Source organism: Ursus americanus, chromosome 32, assembly GCF_024610735.1.
Source record: "Ursus americanus isolate L20-20 chromosome 32, mUrsAme1.1.p, whole genome shotgun sequence".
In the NCBI taxonomy this organism is placed as follows: domain Eukaryota; kingdom Metazoa; phylum Chordata; class Mammalia; order Carnivora; family Ursidae; genus Ursus; species Ursus americanus.
Window position 1 is genome coordinate 3,617,193 of NC_142158.1, and position 25,044 is coordinate 3,642,236.

At 43.8% G+C, this 25,044-nt stretch overlaps 1 protein-coding gene across 8 annotated transcripts in view; it reads left to right on the forward strand.

The window, feature by feature from the left end:
- The first annotated feature begins 5,606 nt into the window (after positions 1-5,606).
- The window catches only part of LOC123794250 (cytidine monophosphate-N-acetylneuraminic acid hydroxylase), a 119,352-nt gene continuing 99,914 nt past the window's right edge, over positions 5,607-25,044 (forward strand). For 3 of the 8 annotated variants that reach the window (XR_006780158.2, XM_045800485.2, XM_045800491.2), the window contains exon 1: positions 21,997-22,264. Coding sequence is in view for 7 of the 8 variants with exons in the window: in XM_045800485.2 (XP_045656441.2) it covers positions 22,254-22,264 (11 nt within the window). In the remaining variant the exon portion in view is untranslated. Of the gene's footprint in view, positions 5,748-12,047; positions 12,089-21,996; positions 22,265-25,044 lie in introns of those variants that run through there. The other 5 variants (XM_045800492.2, XM_045800487.2, XM_045800486.2 and 2 more) reach the window with 5 other exon arrangements.

The following is a 25,044-nucleotide window of genomic DNA, read 5'->3' on the forward strand; positions in this document are numbered from 1 at the left end:
AGGATTTGCCTGGAATGTCATCTTTGAGAGGCATAGACTCAGATACGACCAGGCAGCTTTGAGGAACTAAGGTTGACTTTATGGAGCCAATAAAGCCCCTTGGACAAAATCAGCCTGGTACCTTCTTTAGGGGTTCCCAGCAACCTTACCAGGTGAGCAAGGAAGGTCACTTCCCAGCAGGCTCTGGAACCTCAGGATATTTTGGGGACCTTGAGAAGGGAGGAGGAATTCACCCAAAATCTATGGGTATTGCAGGTTAAGCCTGATGGCAAGGATTTGGCTTGGCTTCTGGTCTTGAGAGGCTATTAGAAGTTCAACCTGGAGATTCCTTATGAAAAGTTCCAGCAAAGCAGATTTTAAAGAGTCTACATGGTCAACCACTATTCTTGCCACACTTATGTAAATAACTAGACTGAGTCTTGTGAAAACTGGACTTACTTTACAAACAAATTAGTCTTAACTTAGCTATCCTTGATGGAAATTAGGGGGAAATTAGGGGGATTTTAGAGAAAAACATTGTTTCACTAACACATTTTTGTGGATGTTAGCTTCTCTTTCTGATGGTCTTTGAGTGTCTGCTGTTTTCTGATGAAACTGGGCTGGATCCTGAATTCTTCTGGTTTCCTCGAGTATCTGACTGTGACTGTCCAAACAAAGGTTTCCCATTTTGTCCCAGTTTTCTCACTTGGAGTCATTGGGAACTGAAGCTGCCCATTTCCCCTGAAGACTTGCAGACTGAAGCTAGACAGCTTGAGGTAAACTTCAGAGAAATTGCCACAGCAGCCCATGTTTAGACACGATCATGAGACATTCAAAGGGCAGAGCAGGAAAACCCATCCTATGGCCACCACCTGCCCCCACTCCGTCGGAGGTGTCTTGGGCCTGGCTTCCAGAAACCTTGGTGGCAGCAGTGGGCTGATCATTCACTCCAACCGTTAACCCATGTTTTTCTTTTGTTTCCATGGAAATGCCTCTCATTAAATACCTGATTGCTGACACAGTCTGGGCCTAACTTTGGGAGCCCACCTGTAAGACCACCCCTGGAAAAGGGGCACTGTTTAACTGAACAAAACCCAGGCTGGTTCATAAAGTATGGAGCAGACTTCTCACCTGAGGTCCAGAACAGAGCATTTAAACTCCAGCCATGAGGGAACAATGCTGATCTGTGATGTGTTTCTAAGAAAAAAATCTTGATCGAAAGGGGGAATTACGGGATTGCATAAAATCTCTGGACGTCAGACTCCGTTTTTCATTCCAACTAACGAGCTCCTGAACTGGGCCAGAAGCAGCAGCCGTTTGATGAATGGTTGCTCATGACATTTCCACAGAGCCACTGGCATTCGGATGGGAGGAGGACAGTGAAGTTAATTAATACATAGCAGGGACTATCGTTTGATAGCGGCACTAATCACTGAGATAGTCGTCTCGAGCAGTTCCACTGGTCAGCACCATTACAGAAGGGTTTTTTTCCCTCTGTCTTTTATGTAAATCCTGTAATTCTCTCTTCCTTCCTTCTCATAAAAACCCCTTGCTTTCCCTGCATGCGCAGCACACTTTTCTGGTTATTCTGGAATCTGTGCTCCCCCAAATTGCATTTCTGAGACCCCAAGTCAAGACCTTCGTTCCTTTTCAGTTTTGCCTCCTTTTCTCAGTTGACAAACTCTGACGGCCTCAAACTCTCCAGCCCCTCGGCGGTTTCCTCAAGTCAGGGAGTCTTCTGGAAAGGTGTCTCTTCCCTGCTCAGGGCCCTGGGAACTCTCCAAACAGTAAGCTGGGGCAATCATTCTGCTCACCTCACTGTCCACTTGTCTCTTAGAGATCACTGTGTTTTATCGTCCGATTTATTTCTTTCAGATATTTGGTCCCCCCTGTGCCCTTTTATTTTTGGTTGTTTCAAACAGGTGGGGAAATCTGGTCCCTCCTCCTCTCCATTCTGGCTAGCCGTGGAAATACATGAGTCATTTTCGATGCTTTTGTTTCCTACTTATTTTTGGTTTTAATTTACATTTCTCTCACCTAATGCTGATGTGGGGCACTTTTTCATGTGCTCATTGGCCATTGGTTTATCTCTTTTGATGAAATTTCTGTTTAAAACTAGTGCCTTTTTTTTTTTAATTGAGTTGCTTATTTTTTTGTTGTTGAGTTGTAGGAATTCTTGTGTTGTATATTATGGGCATGAGTTTTTCATCAGATGCGTATTTGTGGGGTTTTTTTGTTTGTTTTTAAGATATTTATTTATCTGACAGAGAGAGAGAGACAGCCAGTGAGAGAGGGAACACAAGCAGGGGGAGTGGGAGAGGAAGAAGCAGGCTTCCTAGCAGAGCAGGGAGCCCGATACGGGCCTCAATCCCAGGATTCTGGGATCACGCCTTGAGCCGAAGGCAGACGCTTAAGGACTGAGCCACCCAGGTGCCCCCAGATGTGTGTTTTGCACTTATTTTCTTCCTGTCTATAGCATACCTATTCATTTTTCTTAACAACGTCTTTTGTTAAGCAGAAGTTTAAAACATTTTTGGTGAAGCCTAATTTATTAGTGTCTTTTTTATGATGACGCTTTCTGCGTCATTTTTAAGAAATCTTTGTGTACCTCCAAATCATGAAGTGATTCTTCATTGTTTCCTCCAAAAACTTTATAGTTTTGTGTTGAAGTTTATCTAAGGTTAATTTTTGTATTTGGGGTGAGCTAGGGATAAAGATTAATTTTTCCCTATATGAATATCTAGTTGTTGTAGCACCATTTGTTGAAAAACAACAAAGGATTTCTATTCTTTATTTGTTTTTATTATTCTATTTTTGAAATATTTTTATTTTTTATTATTAATTAAAAAAATTTTTTTTCTTGGGGCACCTGGGTGGCTCAGTCTTCAAGCGTCTGCCTTCGGCTCAGGGCGTGATCCTGGCATTCTGGGATCGAGCCCCACATTGGGCTCCTTGCTCTGCTGGGAGCCTGCTTCTTCCTCTCCCACTCCCCCTGTTTGTGTTCCCTCTCTCACTGGCTGTCTCTTTCTCTGTGTCAAATAAATAAATAAAATCCTTTTTAAAAAAATAAAAAAATTTTAATTCTAGCATAGGTAGCATACAGTATTATATTAGTTTCAGGTGTACAATGTAGTGATCAAGCAATTCCATACATTACTCAGTGCTCTTCATGGTAAGTGTGCTCTTAATCCCCTCCCTTATTTCACCCATCCCCCACCCACCTCCCTTCTGGTACCCTCAGTTTGTTCTCTAGAGTTAAGAGTCTGTTTTTTGGTTTGTCTTTTTTTTTTTTTCCCTTTGTTTCTTAAATTCCACATATGAGCAAAATCATATGGTGTTTGTCTTTCTTTGCCTGACTTATTTCGCTTAACATTTACTCTCTAGCTCCATCCACGTCATTTCAAATGGCAAGATTTCATTCTTTTTTATGGCTGAATAATATTGCATTGTATATATATATAAACCACACCTTCTTTATCTATTCATCAGTCGATGGGCACTTGGGATGTTTCCATAATTTGACTGTTGTAGATAATGCTGCTATAAACATCGGGGTGCATGTATCCCTTTGAATTAGTGTTTTTGTATTCTTTGGGTGAATACCTAGTAGTGCAATTACTGGATCATAGGGTAGTTTTATTTTTAACTTTTTGAGGAACCTTCATGCGTTCTCCATACAGTTTGCATTCCCACCAACAGTGCACGAGGCTTCCTTTTTCTCTGCGTCCTCGCCAACACCTGTGTTTCTTGAGTTCTTGCTTTTAGCCATTCTGACAGGTGTGAGGTGATAGCTCATTATGGTTTATGATTTCAGATAGGTTCTGTTCTGTCCCAATCTAATTTTTCAATCCTTTGCTAGTATCACACGGTCTTCACACTGTAGTTTTATAGTAAGTTTTGAAGTCAGGTAGTGTAAGTCTTCCAACTTCACTCTTTTTCAAGATTGCTTTGGCTATTTAGGTCCTTTGTGTTTCCATATGTGTCTTAGAATAAACTTGTCAATTTCTACAAAAAAAATCTTAGTGAGATTATGATTGGAAATGCACTGAATCTATTGAATCAAGAGATCAATTTGGGGAGAATTGACATGTTAATAACGAAGTCTTCTGATCCTTGATATTTTAGGGCTGCTATTTATGTAGGGTTTTAATTGATATATAGTGGAATTTTGATGGAATATACTGGGTTTGATACTCTCCTAGGAGTTTATCCCTTTCATCTACATATTTATTGGCATGAAGATTTTTATACTACTATTTTATCCTTTTAATGTCTGTAGCACCTACGGTACGGTGTTAATCTCTTCTCCCTGATAATGGTGACTTGTGTCTTTTCTCTTTATTTTTTCCTTGACCAGTAAAATCACTAGAGACTTTTTTATTTTGTTTTGGTCTTTTCAAAGAACTAACTTTTAAGTAGATTATTTTGAATAGATCTCTATTGTATGTTTTCTATTTTATAAAATTCCACTCTTTTTTCTTTTTCTTTGTGTTTATTTTGCAGTTCTTTTTCTAAGTACTTGGACTCAATATTTGCAGGTCTATTTCTAAGTACTTGGACTCAGACTTTCTTCTTTTCTAATGCCAGTGTTTCCCTCTACATCCTGTTCAAATGAATCCCTCAAGTTTGGTATGTATGTTTTTACTAGTATTTAGTTCTAAATAATTTCTGATCTACTATGATTTATTTTTGACCAATATATTAAAATGTCTCTTAATTTCCAACCATGAATTTTACTAGTTCTCATTTTGCTCTTGATTCTGAGCTTAGTTGCATTATGATATATGTGATCTTGTATCTCTGTGTGATAGTATTCCTTGGAAATTTGTGGAGATGAAACCCATGTGTGATCAGTTATTATAACTCTTACATGTGTGCAGGAAAGTAATGTATACTCTGCAGTTGTTGAGAGGTATATTAATACATGATACCTATATCTATATTTATGTCCTTTTTTTTTTTTTTTTTGCTCTTTAAAACAGGAAGGTAAATTTGGTCCTTGTTATTCCACCTCGACCAGAAGTAGAAATACGTGAAGTCATTCTTAATGCTTTTGTTTCCTACTCATTTTTGGTTTTAATTTACATTTCTCTGATGCCTAATGATAACATTGGGCACTTTTTCATGCGCCCATTGACTGTGTGTGTGTGTGTGTGTGTGTGTATGGAATCTTCATTAGGTCCAGTTTGGTAGTTGTGATAGTCAAACCTTTTTCATCATGACTAATTTTTTTTCTATTGACACGTCCCAACATATATTCGTACCTTTGGGGGCTACTATTTCTCTGACAATGGCTCAAGTTAGTCTGGAAGCGGGACACATCTCAATACAGCATTCTATGTCCACTTACAGCTGAGGGAAGGTACTGCCCTCTCTCGGGGGCCAAGTAGGGGCCTAGCGCGCGGGGCGAGGACACGGGACCATGGCGAGGACACGGGACCGTGGCGAGGGCGCCGGGCGGGGGGCGAGGGCGCAGGGGGGCGAGAACACGCGGGGCGGGGAGCGAGCGCGCATGGGGTTGCGTGGGGTGGGGGTAGAGGGCGCGCGGGGGCCGAGCGCGCGCAGGGGGCGAGGGCGCGCGGGGGGGGGCGAGCGCAGCTCCTGCGCGCGGGGCGACGAGGGGCGCACAGAGCAGCGCGCCTTCTTCCGCGCTCGGAGCGCGAGCCCAGCCAGGGATGGCCGGCCTCGGCGGGGGCTGCCCGGCGGGCTCGCGTTTGTCTCCAAGTCGGCTACGGTGTGTGCCGCGGCGGGGAGGAGCCTTTCCTGAGGTAACGGGACGGGGAGGAACTTTTCCCGAGTTCTCCAATCTCACGCCCCGGCTGGGCTGCGTGGGGTGACTCCCTTTCCCACGCGGTTCCCAGCCTCACTCCTCTGGTGGATGCTGTTTTCTGTGCCCTTGACTCTGGTGCCTTTGCCTTGCGCCCCTCGGTCTGCAGCCTCCCTCCTGCGGCGCCTGCCTCTTCCGGAAGAGTCTGGGGGCCTCCAGAAACCCTCCCTTAGTTCCCACAGATGAGAAGGCCTCGCTTGTCGGCGTTCCTGCTGCGCCTGCGCCTTCCGGAGACAAATTAAAATTTTTATCTGCGGCTTCTGTCAGTTACTGAGAGGAGTGTTAAAAAATCTACGGTGATTTTGAATTCGCCTGTGACTTATAGTTTTGCCAGTATGTCTTAGAGGCTGTTATTAGTGCATGCAAATTTAATATTATGATAGGTTCTGGGGCACCTGGGTGGCTCAGTTGGTTAAGCGTCTGTTTTCTGCTCAGGGCTCAGGTCATGGGGGTTGAACCCCGCATAGGGCTCCCTGCTCAGCGGGGAGTCTGCATCTCCTCCCTCTGTCCCCACCCCAGCTCATGGTCTGTCTCTGGCTTCGTTGCTCTCAAATACATAAAAACAAAATCTTAAAAAAGTAAAATTATGATGCTTCTGATGAAATGTTCCCTTTGTCTTTATGAAATAGCTCTCTTTCGCAATGTTTGTTGCTTAGAACATCTTTCTTTATTGTTAATATGGCTATGTCAGTGTTCTTTTGCTTAGAATTTGCTTGATAACTCCTTTATACATACATTGCATATGTCTAAGTATGTAACCACCACAGGTATTTCAGGCCTCAGGCACATAGAATTGGATTAATGATAACATTGTGGACCTTCTCTGCCATCTGTTGGGGTTTTTTTTTTTTTTTTTTTTTTTTTTTTTTTTTTTTTTTTTTGCTGGTTCTTGCTTATGGTGCCTTAATAATTGAGTACTATCAGTTGCTTGATGCTTTGGAACTTTGCCGGCAGAAATTATCATTAGCTGAGTGAGAGACGGAGCCCTCCAGACAGGATCAGCATTTGCTTTTTGGAGGTTTATGGGAGCTGCTAGTCTAGGGTTACTCTCAACTAAGCGTTCAGCAAGAGGTTTGCTCAGTTCCCCCAGCTGGTGTGAATTCAGGCTGAAAACACTCATGAAGGCTAGCTTCTATTTTTTTTCCCTCTTCTACTTAGCATTAACATTTGAGCGAATAAATTCTCTTGCCTATCTGGAGCTGGGGTTGAGATGGGAGAAGTGGGGGATTGAGGAGCAAAACCAGTTTATTTCTACATTCATTCTTAAATTGATGGTTTTACCCACTGGGATCACTTTTGGGGGAATATCTCCTGTTAGACTCCCCAGCTGGGGAGACTCCAGACTGTGTCTCTGGAGCCGTTTGAGGCCATGAATGCAAGTTCAGTGTCTGTCTCCACACCCTCTCTACTTGTTTGGGAAATGGCTTGCTGCAGTCTTATCTGGATTCAGTTCCTGATTTGAGAATTGCTTACTTTCCTGACAGCTCATTGACTCTTTCAAGATTGTCAGATTTTTAGTTGTTTTTAACAAGAGAATTCATTCAGGTATTTAGCCCATCACCTTACTGGAAACAGAATCCTTTTATAAATATATATATTAAATTTTTAAAAAAATTTATTTGAGAGAGCACAAGCAGGGGGAGCAGTAGAGGGAGGGAGAAGGAGAAACAGACTCCCCACTGAGCAGGGAGTCCGATGCGGGGCTCAATATGGGGCTTGATCCCAGGACCCATGACCTGAGCCAAAGGCACATGCTTAACTGAACCACGCAGGCGCCCCTGGAAACAGAATCTAAATTTAGTACATGGTACCTCAAACTCTGTTAGGCTGCTTATTTATGTTTTTTTTTCCTCTCAAGTAGTTATATATGTCAGTACAGTACAATTGAGGATGTTTGTTTTCTTTAAATTTCATGACTAGAAATTAGGAAGGTGATAGCCTTTTGTGGTTAAGTATGTGGTAACCATTTGAGGAATGTTCCTAGCTCGGGTCAGTTGTTAAAGAGGCTGCCACAAAGTTTTGAAGAGGATACCACAAGTCACTTACATCTGTTAATTCGAAACTGCCCAGGAAACTTTACACTTTTTATTTTTAGCTTTTGCTTCCCCTCAGTTTATATTTCTGTTGTAATAGCCTTCTTCCAAAACCAAAATCACACAAACAAGCTATGATGCGCTGATGATTGCCCTTAACCCCCAAAGTTACGTCTATTGGAACGTCTGAATGTGATCTAATTTGGGAAGAGGATATTTTAGCTATAATTAAGGATCCTAAGAGGAGGTCATTCTGGATTATCTGAGTAGACTGTCATCCAATGGCAAGTGCCTTTATGAGAAGAGGGAAAGACACAGAAGCACAGAGTGAGCTGGTGTGAAGACAGAGCCGAGACCTAGGTGATCCGTCTACAGAAGCTAGGAGAAAGGCACAGGCACTCCTTTACTGCTCCCAGCAGGATCCAACCCTCCTGATACCTTGATTTCAGACCCCTGGCTTTTAGAACTGTGAGTGGATACATCATTTCTGTTATTTTAAGCCACCTGGCTTGTGAGAACATTTCAGCAGCCCTAGGAAACTCGCAACGAGCTTTACACACTCTCTGTTCCAATAAGTTTTAAAAGCCTGCAGTCCAGCTTCCCATCAGTTAGGATCAGGAAATGACAATGGGCTGGGAGAACTGGAATGGGACTTCTCTCGGGGCCACTCCCAGCTTCAAGAGTTTCCTGGTGGTGAAGATTAAATGCATAAAGCTTTTGAACAAGTAGAAAGCTTTTCCCAACTCTCCACATTACTTTTTAACATGCATCACATTCAGGTTTGGCCCTTGCCATCAGCTCCCTCTCCTTCCTCATCTTTAATAGTATTTTTGATGTCTGACCCTTCCTCCTGCCCCCTCCTTCACACCTCTCCGCTCCTTCTCCGTATACATTGAAAAAAGCCTCTCTGAAACGTCCACAGTGACTCTGAACTTGGCAGAAAAGTCATTTTTATCCAGTGAAGACCAACAAACAAAATAGTTCCTAGATTTTGGAGAGCTTAGTTTACCATCTCTGAGGTAGGTATCATCGTCGGGACTGTTGTATTAAAAATGACAATTTTTGCGTTTCCCGCCAGTTAGAATCAAAGAACTGGAACCAGAAGGAGCCTTGGAAGCTGCTGGCCTGACTTTTATTAATTTGTTAAACAGTTCTGAGTGACTGTGGTGTACTGGATTCTAAGATGCTTTGGGGGATTCAGATGTAATCAGTCTATTCCAGGCTTCACCTGCTGGTGAGCAACTATATCACTATTAGCAACAGTGTGGCAATTTTTCAACATTAAGAAAAGTGATGTTAATTTTAAACCAAGGTAATTATAAGTAGGCATTTTTCACACATTCCAAAAAGGTAAATGGACAAAAATGTGTTGTAGAGCCCTATTTCTGTTGGTGCCTATAAATCTACTTAATTCATAACTGCTACATAGTATTTCATGGAAGAATGTGCCATAATTTACTTGCTTATTCCTCTGTTGGTATTTTGTTGCAATAGACATCTTTTTGTACCAGTGCTAAAGTATATCTTTAAAAAACTTATATAGAAGTAGAATTGCTGAGTCAGAGGATATTTATATTTTGATTTAATAGATACTGTCAAATTTCCCCAGTATGCTCACCAACACTGCATAATACTCATCTTTAAAATTCTGCCAATCTGAAGGATGAAAATGACAATTTGTTTTGATGGGAGGAGGGCAGAAGAGAAGGTTAGGGAAAATTTTCACTTTCTTCTCTTTGTATCTGCTGGGAGGCAAATCTGGACCCGCTAGGCACCTCTCTCCTTCTGCAAGGCTGAGCTGGCCTGAGCCAGTCTGCAGAGGGGCGGTAAGGCTTCTGGCTCATGTTAGCATTCCAGGTATGCAGAGGCTCTCCTAGATTGTTCCAGGGCCCTCTGTATGCAGACTTTGACCTTCAGTGTAGATGTGGGCCCTCCCTATGCATTTTCCCTACTCTTCTCTCTGGGCCTAGAGATCCCATCATTCATATCTCATGACCTAGAGAACTAAAGTATTCCATAGGCCAACATAAGTTTGTAACAGCCTAAACATGTGATATGGTTTGAGGTCACCTCCTTTCTCTTATGCATCCAGATTACTGTAAGAGGCTGGCCATCCCCTGCCTTGGTGCATATAGACCATCATGCCTGGCTTATGCTGTGGGGAAATGAGAGTTTGGGGGATTCCATGTGCTCTGTTACTTTCCTCTAAGAGACCCTGTGTTGCACTGTGTTAGTACTGTTGGTACTAGGGCTGTGTGTCTGGGATCCTCCAAGCATGACAATATTTGTGATGCTCTCATTTTGTACTAACAGAAACTTAATTTAAGCATTACTTGAGCGATTTTTTTTTCAGTAATGAAAGCAATCATTTATTATGTTCACAGAGTCTGTGGGTCAGGCATTCTCAGGGCACACTGGTGACAGCTTGTTTCTGCCACATGCTGTCTGGAGCCTCAGCTGGAAGACTGGCACAGCTGGGGATGGAAGCATTAGAGTGCTTGGTCCCTCACACATCTGGGAACAATGGACGCTTAGTCCTTAGATGGATTGCTAGACACGTCTGTGTGGTTCCTTCATGTGGCCCAGGTTCCTCGTAACGTGGTGACTGGCTTCCAAAGACAGGCCCAAAAGAGAAGGCCAGGTAGAAGCTGTGGTATTTTACAGCAAGCTTCAGAAGCCATGTAGTATCACTTAGGTCATAGTCTGTTGCCTGGGGCAGTCACAGGCTCCCACCCAGATTGAAGAGCAGGAACACAGACACCACACAGCTCAGGGGGAGGAAAGTCAGTCACACTGTAAGAATAACCTGTGGGAAGTTGTGGTCATCTGTGGAAAAGACAATCTGCTACTTTCCTTCATTCCTATGAAAGCATTTTCTTCATTTCCGGACTGGAAGACATTGGGTCAAATATTTCCCACCAGACAAATGTAAGATTGAAATTGCTGGATGATAGGGGATAACACATTTATCTCTGCAAACGAGTCTAGTGCTAGCAACTTCTTAATTATATATTGTTTGTTTGTTGTAGCTTTCCCAAAATAAATATCCTAAGAAAAATCATTCTTTATATTTATTATTGACCTTCAAAATTGCTGACCCTTGATTGACCCCACATATAGTTAGTATATTCTTTTTAATGTTTTCTCACTCCTTAGGAAGATCACCAGGAAGTTGAGTGGTAGGTTCTAACTCCTGGGTGTATAACCCGGACAGAAACCTGACCATCGGAACAGGAGATCCACATTCCTTGCAGGTGGCACTCACTACGTATTAGTCAATATCATCTATTCTTTATTGAGTGCAGCTCTGGAAGGATACATTACATTGGGTTGACTTTTTTCTCATAATTTTACATTTAATTTCTAATCCTGGAAATTATATTCACTCTTACACTGACCATATTTACCCCTTGGAAATGAAAAAAATCCTGCCTCTCCATGTTCACATAATTCTAATAATTAGGTTCTTGGTAGTTTGGGAACTAGAAATGGAACAGGCCTCGTAAGCAAAGATGATACTGGCCAGTGCCACAGTCTTTAAAGCATAAATGAGGAGGGGGTGAAAAAGTCCTTAGACTTGAGAAACATTTCTCTCATTCAGATGCTGGATGGTTCCTTGTTTTATGCATCAAATCAGGGAATCAGTTCAAAAAAGTCTGTTCTTGAATTCGAACAGAAGAAGAGGAACCAAGAGAACTAGATTTTTTTTTTTTAAGATTTATTTATTTTTTTCAGAGGGGGGGGGCAGAGGGAGAGAGAGAATCCTGAAGCTTCCCACTAAGTGGGGAGTCCAACCCAGGGCTTGATCCCAGGACCGTGAATCATGACCTGAGCCGAAATCAAGAGCCGCTGCTTAACTGACTGAGCCCCCCAGTCACCCCAGGAGAACTAGCTTTTAATGCTGCTTCTTGAGGCTGCAGTTCTACACATTAATTAAAATTCTTCTCCCTCCCCACCCCCAGCTTCCTTCAGTCCATAGAAAGCAGGGCAGGTCTGTACTGTGACTTAAGTCAGGGCCTGGCTCCATTACCCTGGAGCACAGGAGAATGGAGTCCGCCCTAGATTGACTGCAGCTACCAACACAGGCTGTACTTGACAAACAGAGGTGTGCACAGGGCATTTGACATCCCGCAGCCAAGTGTCTCAACAGAGGAAGACAATGTGCGTCTATTCTTACCCAAGAGTATTTAGTCTTTATCTGTCACAGGAGGAGGACTCTGGCATTTTGTTAAGAGGGAAACCAAATAAGGTAATATGCTTTATTGATGTTGGGTCGTTTGGAAAATTGTGATATGATCCAGTTAGCCTTAAGTATTGGCTTTCTCATTCCATGGGTTAAAAGTATGCCTAAAAATTAATGGTGACTCATTTTTTTTAAGGATTTCATTTATTTATTTATTTATTTATTTATTTATTTATTTATTTATTTATTTATTTATTTATCAGAGGGAGAGAGAGAGATAGAGAGCAAGCACAAGCAGGGGGATGGCATAGGGAGAGGGAGAAACAGGCTCCCTGTTGAGCAGGGAGCCTGATGCAGGACTTGGTCCCAGGACCCTGAGATCATGACCTGAGCTGAAGGCAGACGCTTAACTGACTGAGCCACCCAGGCGTCCCCCCCTTTTTTTTTTTTTTAAAGATTTTATTTATTTAACGTGGACTGATTAAGTGGATATTAATACAGTCAAATCCTGCTTTCTGCTTAAGGTGTATATGGTGTATATTTTTCTGTTTTTTTAATCTTCAACTGACCTGTGTCACATCTGAAATGAATTTTTATAGACAGCATATTATTGGATCATGCTTTTTTAAATTCTCTCTGCCTATTTCTGTCCTTTAATTGGTGCATTAAGACTACTTATGCTTAAGGTCCTTATCAATATGCTAGAGCTAATATCGACAATTTTTTGTTTTCTGTTTGTTTCCTGTTTTTTGTTTCTCTTTTTTCTACCTTCTGTGGGTTACTTGAACATGTTTTAGGATCTCAACGTGGCTGGAACTGGAAGCTGTTGAGTACTTTTTTTTTTTTTTTTTATTGTGGTCAAATACGTATAACATAAAACTCAGGGTCTTCGTCCTTTGTAAGTGTGCATTAAGTACATTGACAAGGTTGTGTAACCACCGCTGCTGTCTCTTTCCAGAACTATTTCATCATCCCAAACGGAAACTATGTACCCATTAAGCCTGGACTCCCTGTTCCTCCCTCTAGCCCTGGTAACCATTCTACATTCTGTCTCAGTTTGCTTATTCTAAGTATCTCCCCTATGTGGAATGGTACAATATGTGTCCTTTTGTGTCAGAACGATTGCACTTAGCAGACTAGTTTCCACTTGTATCCATGTCGTAGCACCTATGAGAATTTCATTCACTTTTCATGGCCATATATTCCCGTGCGTGTATGTACACACCACGTTTTGTTATCAGCTCCTCTGTTGCTGGACACCTGGGCCATTTCCCCTTTGGACTATTGTGAGTAATGCTGCTCTGGACATGGATAGATAAGTAGCTGTTTGAGTCCTTCCCTGCTTTAAATTCTTTCAGACATATACCTAGGAGTGGGATTGCCGATCATCTTGAGTAATTTTTTAAAACACTAAAGTTTCCCAAATATTTTATGACAGCAGGGAGACTGATTTCCCCAGAACTCAGAATGGACAGAAGGGGACGATGTTACATAATGCCGCAGAACAGAAAATTATGTCAAGGCATTATTCAGAGTTCCCCAGCCACTACTCGTACCGCCTCCTAAGGCTTTCGGCAGCGTGAGTGGTAAGGGGAAGGTGTTATTGGGGTTATCGGCACCTAGAGCCTTCGTTTTATTCAGGGTGTGCTATTTGGTGAATCATGATTAGAGACGTATGAGTTTCCAGAGAACCATTTTTCAGGCCGTGGTTTGGAGAAGGCTTATAAATTCCATAAAACTGGAGTTTACGGAATCAAGAATCAGAAAGAATTAAGTTCCACTGGCATAGAAATCTGGTTTCTATTAACCACTAACCGGACATGTAACCTTAGGGAAGTTACTTAACCTGCTAGGACCTCCGCTTCCTGTATGACACTGGGGGGGGGGGGGAGGGGGGAATGGGCTTTCAGGTCCGTCTCCACCCTAAACATCTATGACTTTAAAAAGGTGCATTGTTTCCTTATTTAGGTCAAATTTTTGTTTATAGAGAGCCTTGATTCCTAGGTCCAGGCGATCCTGATTTGTGAGGTGAGCTCATTTCAAACGCCTTGTCACAGAAGCTGTTGCTTCTACCTCTCCTGCCACGCCTCTACTCAGCTGAAAATGTGCAACGTGAATTTAATATAACAAATATTTCCTCAGATTATGAACTGTATTGCTGGCCAGAGTTATTGGATACTGTCACACCTTCAATCTTATTTTTTATATCATGAAGCTTTAGAATAACAGGGGTTCTCTTAAAAGCCAGTTAAGTTCTCCTTAACTGTTTTCCATAAATATGGCCACCCTTTACAATCATTTGGGTCTTTCTATAAACCCGTCCTCAGGTTTCCACTAAATTTCCTGTAGCAATTGTGGTAGTAGAGATTTGGAAAAGACCTGACCCTCATTTTCCTGTGATGACTGCTTAGGTGTCCCTCTTAGTTATTTTTACAGCATTTAGTGTATTTATTGTTCATTCATTCATTCAGAAATACGCACTATGCTAGGGGTTGGAGATGCAGTAACGAACAAGACAGGCAGGCCCCCTGCTCTCACTTAGCTTAATATTTAGGGCTGAAGACAGACATTGAGTAAGTAATAACAGGTGTGCAGGATATTAAGAAGACTCCTGCACGCTATAGAAGCTTATATTGGGATTTAACCAAACCTTTGGGTATCAGATTTCTAGGTGCAGCGGGATTTAAGGTGAAATCTGAGTGGTGAGGAGGAGTTAGCCAGGCAAAGATGGGAAGGGGGACCGTTCCAGCAGGGGGAACAGCTGAAGTGAGAAAGTCCATGGAGCGTCAGGAAAATGGTAAGAATGTCACACTGGCCAGAGTGGGCAGAGGGCTGGGGAGAGCAGGGGAGATAAGGCTAGAGACGGAGGTGCACATCTGACCGGGATATGCAGTATAAGCCATGCTAAGGATTTTGGACTTTTTCCTCCAGGAAGTGGGGAATCATTGGGAGCTGCAAGTAGCTGCTTACATCTGGCATTTTTAAAGCCCGTTTGGCTGTAACGTGCTAAGGAGATTGGAGGTGGGTTGGCAGGAGGAGAGCAGGGGGCTCCATTAGGAGACTCCTCATGAAGCCCTGGTGAGAATGCTGTGGGTATGACTGAGGCCCTGTGCTGCCCCGGGGAGCCAGGCTTGCTGTTTGGGAGGAGCTGGGGGATGCAGGTGGACAGAGAGGCAAGAAGGCTTCCACGGAGGCCACAGGGAAAGGGTTTCAGAAGGCGGACGTTGTTGGGTGCCGGGAGGGCTGAGACGCCCAGTGAGCGGATGACTGAGAAGCGTCATCTGGATCTCACAACGTGGAAGATATGGCTAATCTTAGGAAGAACACTTCTGCTGGAATGATGAGGGTACAACTTATGTTGAGTGGTTTGAGGGCTCAATGGAAAGTAAGAAGAGAGGAGAGACAGAGACAGAGAGTGAACACTACTCTCCCAGAAGTAAAGAGAAAGGACCATTGCTGGGGGCCAGTAGTGAATTAGGAAAGAATTCGTTTTTAAAAACTGGAGAGGCTTGGGGCGCCTCGTGGCTCATTTGGTTAAACGTCTGACTCTTAGTTTTGGCTCAGGTCATGATCTCAGGGTCATGAGATTGAGCCCCACGTCGGGCTCTGCATTCAGTGTGGAGTCTGCTGAGGATTCTCTCCCTCCCTCTCACTCTGCCTTTCTGCCCCCCTACCAGCTCTCTCTCTAAAATAAATGAACAAAACCTTAAAACAACAACAACAAATGGAGAGGCTTGCACGTGTTTAAATGCCAAAGGGAAGGAGCCAGGTAAAGATGAGAGACCAAAGAATTAGGAGAGAAAGGGACACAGCCTGAGGCTCCTGAGACTATGGACCAAAAGACGAAGTCTAGAACCAAAGTAGGGGGATTGGTCACCTGTCACATTTCACTGACATTTTCCAACTAGATGTCTCTCTCACTAGACTGTAAGCTCCTGTGTCCTATTTGATTTGCTATCCCCAGTACTTAGTCGAAGACCTAACACCGAAAGGTGCCCTGTGCGTGTTTAGCCGAACCGATGTGTCCTTTGTGCTGGGAAGGCACAGCGGAAGGTCCTCTCTGAGCATACAGACCACATGCCTTGACTCAGTGGGCTTCTGGAATAGGTTTTCAAAACAAGAGCTGCGCTTGACAGAGTTGCTGGCCAGTGGTGAGGCTCGTACCTTTGGTCATTTATATTTGATGGGAAGGTATCAGCTGAGGTTAGTCACACTGGAGATGGAGGCCACCCATGGCGTGCAGGTCGAGGACCGGTGAGCAGTATCTCCCACCCTCTTGCTCTCTTGGCTTTCCTCTTGGTACAGAAAGGAAGAGGAGCAGTCCAACAATGCTGCGCAGGGAAAGGAGCAATGTTCACTCCTGTTGGGCCCACTTCCTGTCAGATGGGAGGCGGCTGCCCCCACCAGCCACAGACAGAACAAGCAGCAGCCGATGGCTAGCCTTTCTCCATCCAGTTGCTCTTAAATCTTGTATCAATATAAAAATTGAACTCAGTGAAACAATTACATTAGAATTTTTTTTTTTCTGTACTCGCAAAGGACACCATCCATCTTGGTCAGCAAACATTGTTCCAAATTTATTTTGTTTCTCCGAAATTTCAAAAGACTCAAAAACTGACACTTACCTGTGAGATTCTTCCAGGAATGAGGGAATGAGACAGAAATGGCCTTTGGGTTTGTGGGAAGGGAAGATGGAAGCAGGGTTAAAAGGCTGTGTGCTGGTTACAGAAGCAGACTGGTTAATACCACCAAGAAAGGAACATGCTACAGATCCGTTCGTCGAGCCAGTATTTACTAACCACTTACTGTGCGCCTCTGGTCCAGGCTCTTTGCCAGTTATAGACAATGAAAAGAAAAGACAGTAGAGTGCTTGTCTTTCAGAGCCCATAATTGAGCACAGTCCTAGAATGAGTTCAACTTCCACTAATGCTGCTTAGGGAAAGAGTCCTCTAGGTTCTGGTACATTGGGCATACACACAAAGACCCACTTGGAAATCACAGTTTTCTTAGTCAGTGCAGTGCCCTATAAATCCCAGCGCAGACGTCTTTGATAAAAGCCACGTTACAGAACATGACTGAAGACAGAGGCTTACTTGAGGCCTTCAATCTCCTGTGGTGGATTTGTGTTAGAGGATATGCATGTCCTGTTGTGCCTACAGGGCTATGACTAGGCTTGCAGGGGAAATTCTGAGTCCAGCCAGTAGGCTAAAAAAGAACCCAGGCCAGCCCCCTTCACTGCCTCCACTCCTGTGGCCCTACCCACTGATGCACTTGACCCTGGGAATGTGTATCTGGCCATTCAGGTTAGTCATTGCTTCTATTGTCACATGCCATGGAAACACAAGGGGGGGGGGAATAAGGGTTTTCCCTTATCCTGTAGCGACAAAAGTAAGAGGTTCTAGGCATGCATGAGACCTTGGGTTCTTTGAGCTAGCCCTGGATCCTTCTTGCAGATCTCTCTTTTACTCAAGGACGTTGGTTTCTGGAAACAAATGAGTGAGACAGACACACTCTGTGAAAAGAGCAATGTGGGAAGGAAGCCTGGGGGAATAAGAGCATTTAGGGTCAGGCAGAAGAGGAGAAAACCGAAGCAAACCCCACAAACAGAACAAAGAGCTCTGGAGACTCTCTGAGGAGCAAATGTATTTCACTCTGTGCTTTCTAGAGAGTGGCACGTTTCAAGGAGAAGGTGAACAGCAGTACTGGTGTAACACTGAGGCCAGGAAGGTGAGGATGTGTAGCTGCTTATTACATCCCTGCATGGCCTTCACTCCAGGCATTGGTGGGAGAAGCCAGGTGGCCACCGGGGAGTGAAGGTTAGGATGAGAAGAGGAGGAATAAGAGTAACGAAAATTTGGCCAATGAAAAAGAAAGACGGAGGATAGTTGCCAGAAGAGACTGTCATCTCAGAGAGTCTTTAACAGGACAGTGTTTAGTGGTCTAGGGAATAGGGGGCAAGAGTGGGCAGAATACGGATCTCCCACTGGAGAAGCGTTCTGTTACAGGGGGGTTTCACCAGAGTTTGAGACTGAGGGGATGAAGGTATGGGGAGGGGACTTTGAGGGGGTACAGTTGAAATGTGTGTATTCCGAGTCCATGCAGGCCTGAAGAGGTTTTCTTTTACAGCCATGCTGGAGTCACCGCCAGGCTGTACCATGCCCCCTCATTCCCTTGTCAGCCCCCAGCATTTCATTTGCAAATGAGAGGGCTGACACCAGCAGGTGTCTTTTCTCGGGGTACATGCTGCTTTAGGGGAACGCTTTTGGTGGAGGGAGTAGAGTGGATAGAGGAGTGGTCTGGAAGTTGTAGGATATCTTGTCGGATTTTTTTGTCCCTTGTAAATGTCATCAGATTATCTGTGGTATGTCTTTTTTCAGTATTCCTGCCCAACAATCATTAGATCTATAAGTATGAAATCACGTTTTTCTTCAGCTGAAAAAAAAGTTCTCTTATTATTTCCTAAATCATTCATTCTTGATTCGTTCTCTTTTCTTCTTCCAAAGACAAATTCCTATTTATTCTCATATGTTACTCCTGTTTCTTTGAGTTTCATAGTATCTCTCTCTCCCTTTGTTTTTTTTGCAAGGAGATTCGGTAAATTGATTTCCTAGTTCACAGAGTACGCCCTCTTCCGTCTCTGCAATATCTTCCTGCCAGTCACTTTGAACTTTGAAACTTAAATAAAATGTCTAACTCCCAATCCCATACCTGATGGGAAATTTAGTGCCTTCCCTAGGTTTTTTGGGGTTTTTGGTTTTGTTTTGCTTTGTTTTGTTTAATTCCAGTGGGTTTTGTACATATGGTCTCTTAGAAGTCCAATTTTCTTTGGCCAGTGATCTCCTGACCTCACTCCTGCTTACAGGCCATCCTGGCCCAGACAGAGAACACGTCTTTCCCTGTGTTTCCCAAGCGCTGTTCAGCTTGTGTGGTGCTCTCTTTGCAGGAGGTGTCAGGAGAGGGTGACAACTCGGCCTGCCAGAGGGTGCACGCTGTCCTGAAAGTCCGCAGCCTCCCCATCTCAGCAGCAGCTCTCACACAGCCACGTCCTCAGCAGGGCCCATCCTGCCCTGACGCTTCCACCTCTCTTCCTTCTCCAGAACTTCCTTCTCCAGAATCCTAGTTTCTTTCTCTGTTGATATTTAAACAGGTGGAAAAGCTATCACCAGACCTGTTTTCTCTTCAAGAGAATTCAGGATCCTCCCAGTAAAATGATGATATTTCTACACGAATGCACTAATGAAAAATATTTTTTTCTTAAGTTCCGTCTTTTGTACTAAGTCCCTTTGGGGAGAGAGATCTTGGCTCTGATCACTCAATTTATTATCTCTGATACCCAATTTCTCTCACATGTGTAGTGATTCTTGTACCCATAAAATTTATGAACATGCAATAAATGTACAGTCTCCAACAACAAAATCCACACCCTAGAGAGGGTGCCTCTGGAACGATACAACTGTTGCTCCTCTCTCAGCTGCTTAAATCACCATTATCCAGGAGGAATAACACTCGTTACTGTCTGTTCTGTTCTCCTTTGTCTACCCGATTTAGAGTCATTTTCATGATGCATCTGGTCCTCATACCATACCTTTAGTCCTCATACCAAGCCAGTTCACTTGAGCTGTCCATATGCTTGCATTAGGGCTGGTAAGCCAATGACCAAAGTTCACAGCTGCTCAGTGTGCAAGTGGCGCTGTCCCGTTGACTAATGGCCTGTGACGAAACACCGTGAACATGTCGGGTGCGAGAAGCCCGTGATATTGCAACAGGAATGCTCACATTTGCTGCTGCAAGTGCAAACTGGTACAGTCTCTCTGGAAAATTGGGTGACAGTCCCTACCAAAGTTTAATGTTTATATACCATTTGACCCAGAAATGCCATTCCTGGGTATATTCCTCAAAGAAATGAGGGCTTATGTCCACGAAAAGTTATGCACCAGAATATTCATAGCATATTTAATCATAACGGGCAAAAACAAGGAGCAATCCAAATATCTAATAATAGTAGGATAAAGAAAACATAGCGTATTTACACAATGGAATAGTATGCAGCAATGAAAAGGAACGCCCACTGCCGTGTATAATAACATGGATAAATCTCATAATCAGAATGGTAGGTAGGAAAAAGAGGCCAGATATATAACTGTATGATTCCATTTATATAAAATTCAAGAGTAGGCGTAACTCACCTGCGGTGATAGAGGTCAGAAGAGTGGCTGCTGCTTGAGTGGGGATTGGCAGGGGGGAGTTGGCTCGGGACTACCAGTGTTCTGTACCTCGACGTGGGGGTGGTTATGTGGGTGTAGATCTGTGTACAAAGTCATAAGGCTGTAAGTCAAGATTAGTGCACACCTGACTATAGGTTGTACTTCAATTTAAAAAATATTTTATGTTATAGAACTAGGGAAGAAAGAATTTGAGAGACTCTCTTGATTTGGGAAGGAGAAGAACAGTTTCAGGGAAGGTGTTACCTAGAAGAATTGCCTTATGTAGAGATCCTTTCTTCCTCTATCCTATTAACAGACTTTTCTCCAACTAGAACAGGTTAAAACTGCCTTGCTCCTTGACTGATGATTTGCTATGGAGTCGTTCCCTTCATGCCATTGCAAACATCCTGGTCGATACAAGTCCCAAGTCCTGTTCCCTGTGTTCCAGAAGCTACAATCTTACAGAGAGATACGACTAACAAATAACATATTTAGGGAATTTAGTATTACTCCTTTTTCTTCAAGTGCCATTTGCAAGGTACAGAATTCTCCAGGAATTCAGGAGAAAGAAAAGTCAGTGAGAAATGGAGTGAGCAGGGTGCCTGGGTGGCTCAGTCAGTTATGTGTCTGCCTTCAGCTCAGGTCATGATCCCGGGGTCCTGGGACAGAGCTGGCTCCCTGCTCAGTGGGGAACCTGCTTCTCCCTCTACCTCTGCCCCCCCAACCCTCTCTCATGCACACACTCGCTGGCTCTGTCTCCCCCTCTCTCAAATAAATAAATAAATAAATAAATAAATAAATAAATAAAATCTTAAGAAAAAAGACATGGAGTGAGTGATTTCAATGAAGGAGGAAGGACTTGAGGTGAGTTTTTAAAAAGCTGATGGGCAGACCAACTCTGATAGCCCTTTATTGTTTATTATACTTGCTTAAAGAACCATGGAAGAGCTGCTTGCAAGAGCTGGAGTAGTGGCCAGCCAAGACACAGAGAATTTGTCAAATAGGGGGAAATAAATCAATCAAGAAGAGGATCCCAGACTTGCCAGGAGATCTGGGTTTGGATCCAACTGAGCTGACAGTGTTCTGGGCTCCAGGGGCTGGGAAGACAGAAGCACAGTCAGAAGAGTATAGAAATCAGGGATGAGCTGGGGCCAGAACTAAACTCTACACCCCAATGGAAGATAGTCTACAGACACCCTTTCTTCTCTAATAAAGCAGTTATTCTTATTGCATTAAAAAAACCCAAAACTGTGTGTATATGTGTATGTAACAGGCTGACTCACTTTCAGGAGTGTACAGAAAGTTAGGGGGTTTATTAATTCCTCCTTGATGCTTTCTCCTCTCTCACCCCATTCACCTAGCTACCCCTCCACAGCCATACACACACACACACACATCCCTACACCCAGCCACCCCGCACACACCTGTACAAACACACACACACACGCACACTCCAACACCCAGCCACCCCCCCCACACCCATACACCACCCCCATGCACCTCCCCACACCCAGCCACCCCCCACACACCCATACAGAAACACACACTCATTCCCACATCCAGTCACTCCCCACACTTCCCCACCCCCAGCCACCCCCCACACGTCCATACACACACAGACACACACACACACACACACACACACACACACACACACACCCCTCCCCATACTCTGGGGCTGGCGGGGAATTAGAAGTTTATCTAAACTCACCCTCCACTCCCTCAGCTCTAAGGGGTGGAGCTGTGTGGTAAAGGCTGGGTGGTATCTGAAGACAGCTGATATTCACCTCAGATGTCTGAATGTGCTTCCAGAAGTCTCACTTACCTGCTGTGCTCTCATAATTGCTTTTGAAAAGGTTTTCTGGCTTCAAAGAAATCAAATCAAATTTGTTACCAAGCAAATTGAAATTTCCAGGCTGCAGTCATTCTAGAAGCTCAAAACATCTTTAAAAGAAGATTTCAGTCTCCCTCTGTTTCTGCTTTCTCTAAGGAGCTGTTTTGTGCGGTTTGGCCCCTTCCTACCTGGAATGGAACGAAGGTATAGTTTACAGTTTTTTTCCTACAGAATTTGGGATTGATATTTTTGGCAGCTTGTCTTCACTGCTTCTGATGAAGAGATACAAGAAGTGAAAGCTGTTGGTAGAGGATGGAGTAGAGTTCCTGCTGGGAAGACGATTTGGGGATATGCAGTGTGGGCCATTATCGGAGCATCTGTTTCACAACTCAGTCAGTGATGTGGGTACGGAGCTCCTGCACACTCTGCCTGCCCTGATATGCTACCTGCCACACTCTGCCTGCCCCGATATCTCTCCCCCCCCCCATCCACTTCGACCCAGCCCTTCAACGGTGACTTCTCCTCTTCTGCAGATTTCCATTATTTTTGTCTCTGGCTACCCGCAGATCTTCTTGCTTTGGGAACTTGCTTCTCTCAGTACATTGCCTCCTGCTTTGCTTAGGGCTCAGAAAGCTTTAGGACCACGAGAAATAGTAGAAGTTTAGGGCTGAAGGGGCCTGGAGAGTTTGGAGTTGAGGGGTGCCCTGGACTCAGAGGTACTCTGAATTCATGGCTCAGAAGTGCCGTCAGCCTTCAAGTTCCTCACAGTAAAATGCTGACTCCTATAGGAGACAGATAATGTTTTCGGGGCTGGGTTGGAGCTTAATCGCCCTTTGCAACCTGTTTCTGTGGGGGAAATGTCAATGTAATATGAATAAATTTTTAAACTGCTATCTAGTCACGTTGAGGATACTGTCCGGAGGATATTATATTTTTAAAATGTCAGTGTATTATTTGGGTATGCACTGGTTCTCAAGTAAACATGAAGCTATTCTAAAGATATTCTGGAATGTTGCATATTTAAATCCCAGGTTCATAAAAAAGGCTTGTAAGAGTTGCTGTTGTGGGCCATTAAGTGCAGTGTTCATTTCTTCTTTCAACAATTATTTATTGGAATCCTCACGTATGCTAAGCTCTTGGGGGTACAGTGGCAAACTTACACACACGGTTCCTTCCTTGTGTGGCTTTCAGGTTTTTTTTTTTTAGGGGATACAGATAATTAACTAATCTCATAATTCAAGGTGGGATTACACAATTAGTAAGTCCTATGAAAGAAAGGTACATGGCACTATGGAGACAGCATAATAGGATTTGGCCTTCTCTGGGGAATCAGGGAAGGCTTCCTTCCCAGTGGGCATGATGACTGAACCGAGATCTAAAGGGTAGGAGAGTTAAATCTGTGAGGAAGGCGTCGAAGCAGTGTATTCTGGGTATGGGGTTGTACTTTGAGGAAATGAAAAATGGCCAGGTGTTGCCAGGAGAAATAGCATAGATAAAGGGCTGGAGGAAGTGATTAGGGGTCACTGTGAGTCACCTCCTAGGCCATATTAGGTATTTGCTTTTCTAGAAGCAATGGCAGGATATTGATGCATATTTGAGAGGTGGGAGAAAGATGGCAGGATGAAATTATCTTGAAATTTCCATTTTAAATGTCATTCTGGCCATAGTAGAAAGAACAAGTTAGAACGTGAAAGTGGGGGTGATCAGTTAGGGGACTATGACAGTGGTCCAGAAGGGAGATGGTGGTCATTTGGATAAAGTGGAAGAGGAGGATGGTCGTCAAGTATACTTACCAGGTAAAATGGACAGACTTGAATTGAATATGGGGTAGTGAGAGGAAGGGAGGTGTCGTCTAACAGGGGGTCATGATGGATGTATGAAGGTTTGGGGATGGGTGAGAAGTTTCAGGTGTCTTTAAGACATCGTGAAGGATATGTCCACAAGGCAATTAGCTGTTGAAACATGGCTTTGTGGTTCCCGTCTACTCATATATGTGTTTAAGTCCTTTGTGTTCTGGGGCCGTGGGTATGGATGAGATCCCTTAGGAAGAACATGTGAAAAGAAGAAGATGTAGAACACAGCCTTGAGGAGCTACCACGTTTAATGACCAGGTGGAGGGAGGACGAGTCTACAGTGGAAACGGAAAGGATGGCCAGAAACGTAGGAGGAGAAATCGTGAGCTGTTGGTTGTGCAGAAACAGCAATTGCAAGAAGTATGTCTGACTTTAAAGGAGAGGAAAAGGAGAACTACCTGGAGAGCGTGTGGGGCTGAGACATGTTTGTTTGTTTCAAATGGGTGAGATTTGGCAGTTTAAAAGTCAATTTAAGGGGCGCCTGGGTGGCACAGCGGTTAAGCGTCTGCCTTTGGCTCAGGGCGTGATCCCGGAGTTCTGGGATCGAGCCCCACATCAGGCTCCTCCGCTATGAGCCTGCTTCTTCCTCTCCCACTCCCCCTGCTTGTCTTCCCTCTCTCACTGGCTGTTTCTATCTCTGTCAAATAAATAAATAAAATCTTAAAAAAAAAGTCAATTTAATGCTGTATGATTCCATGTATATATCACTTGCAAAATGGCATTGAGGATAGAGGACAAATCCATGGTTGCCAGAGGATAGGCACGGGGTTGGGGGGTGCCATGTAAAGGGCAGTGCTTGGGAGTTCCACCGAGCAAGGTTCTGGTGGTGATGGAAGACTTACGTATCTTGATTGTGGCAGTAGCTACACAAGACTATACTTGGAATAAAATTTTTCACAGAACTTACACACACACACACACACACATGCAGATGGGTACGTGTAGAAGCTGGCGACTACTGGGTAATGTTTGTACTCAACAGTGTTGCAGCAATGTCCATTTCCTGGCTTCGACATTGTAATACGGTAATGCAGTGATGTAAGGTGTCCCTAGTAGGAGAAGCTAGGTCAAGGATACAGAGGACTCGTGACTAGTATTGCAAATTTCTGTGAGTCCATTTCAAAATAGACC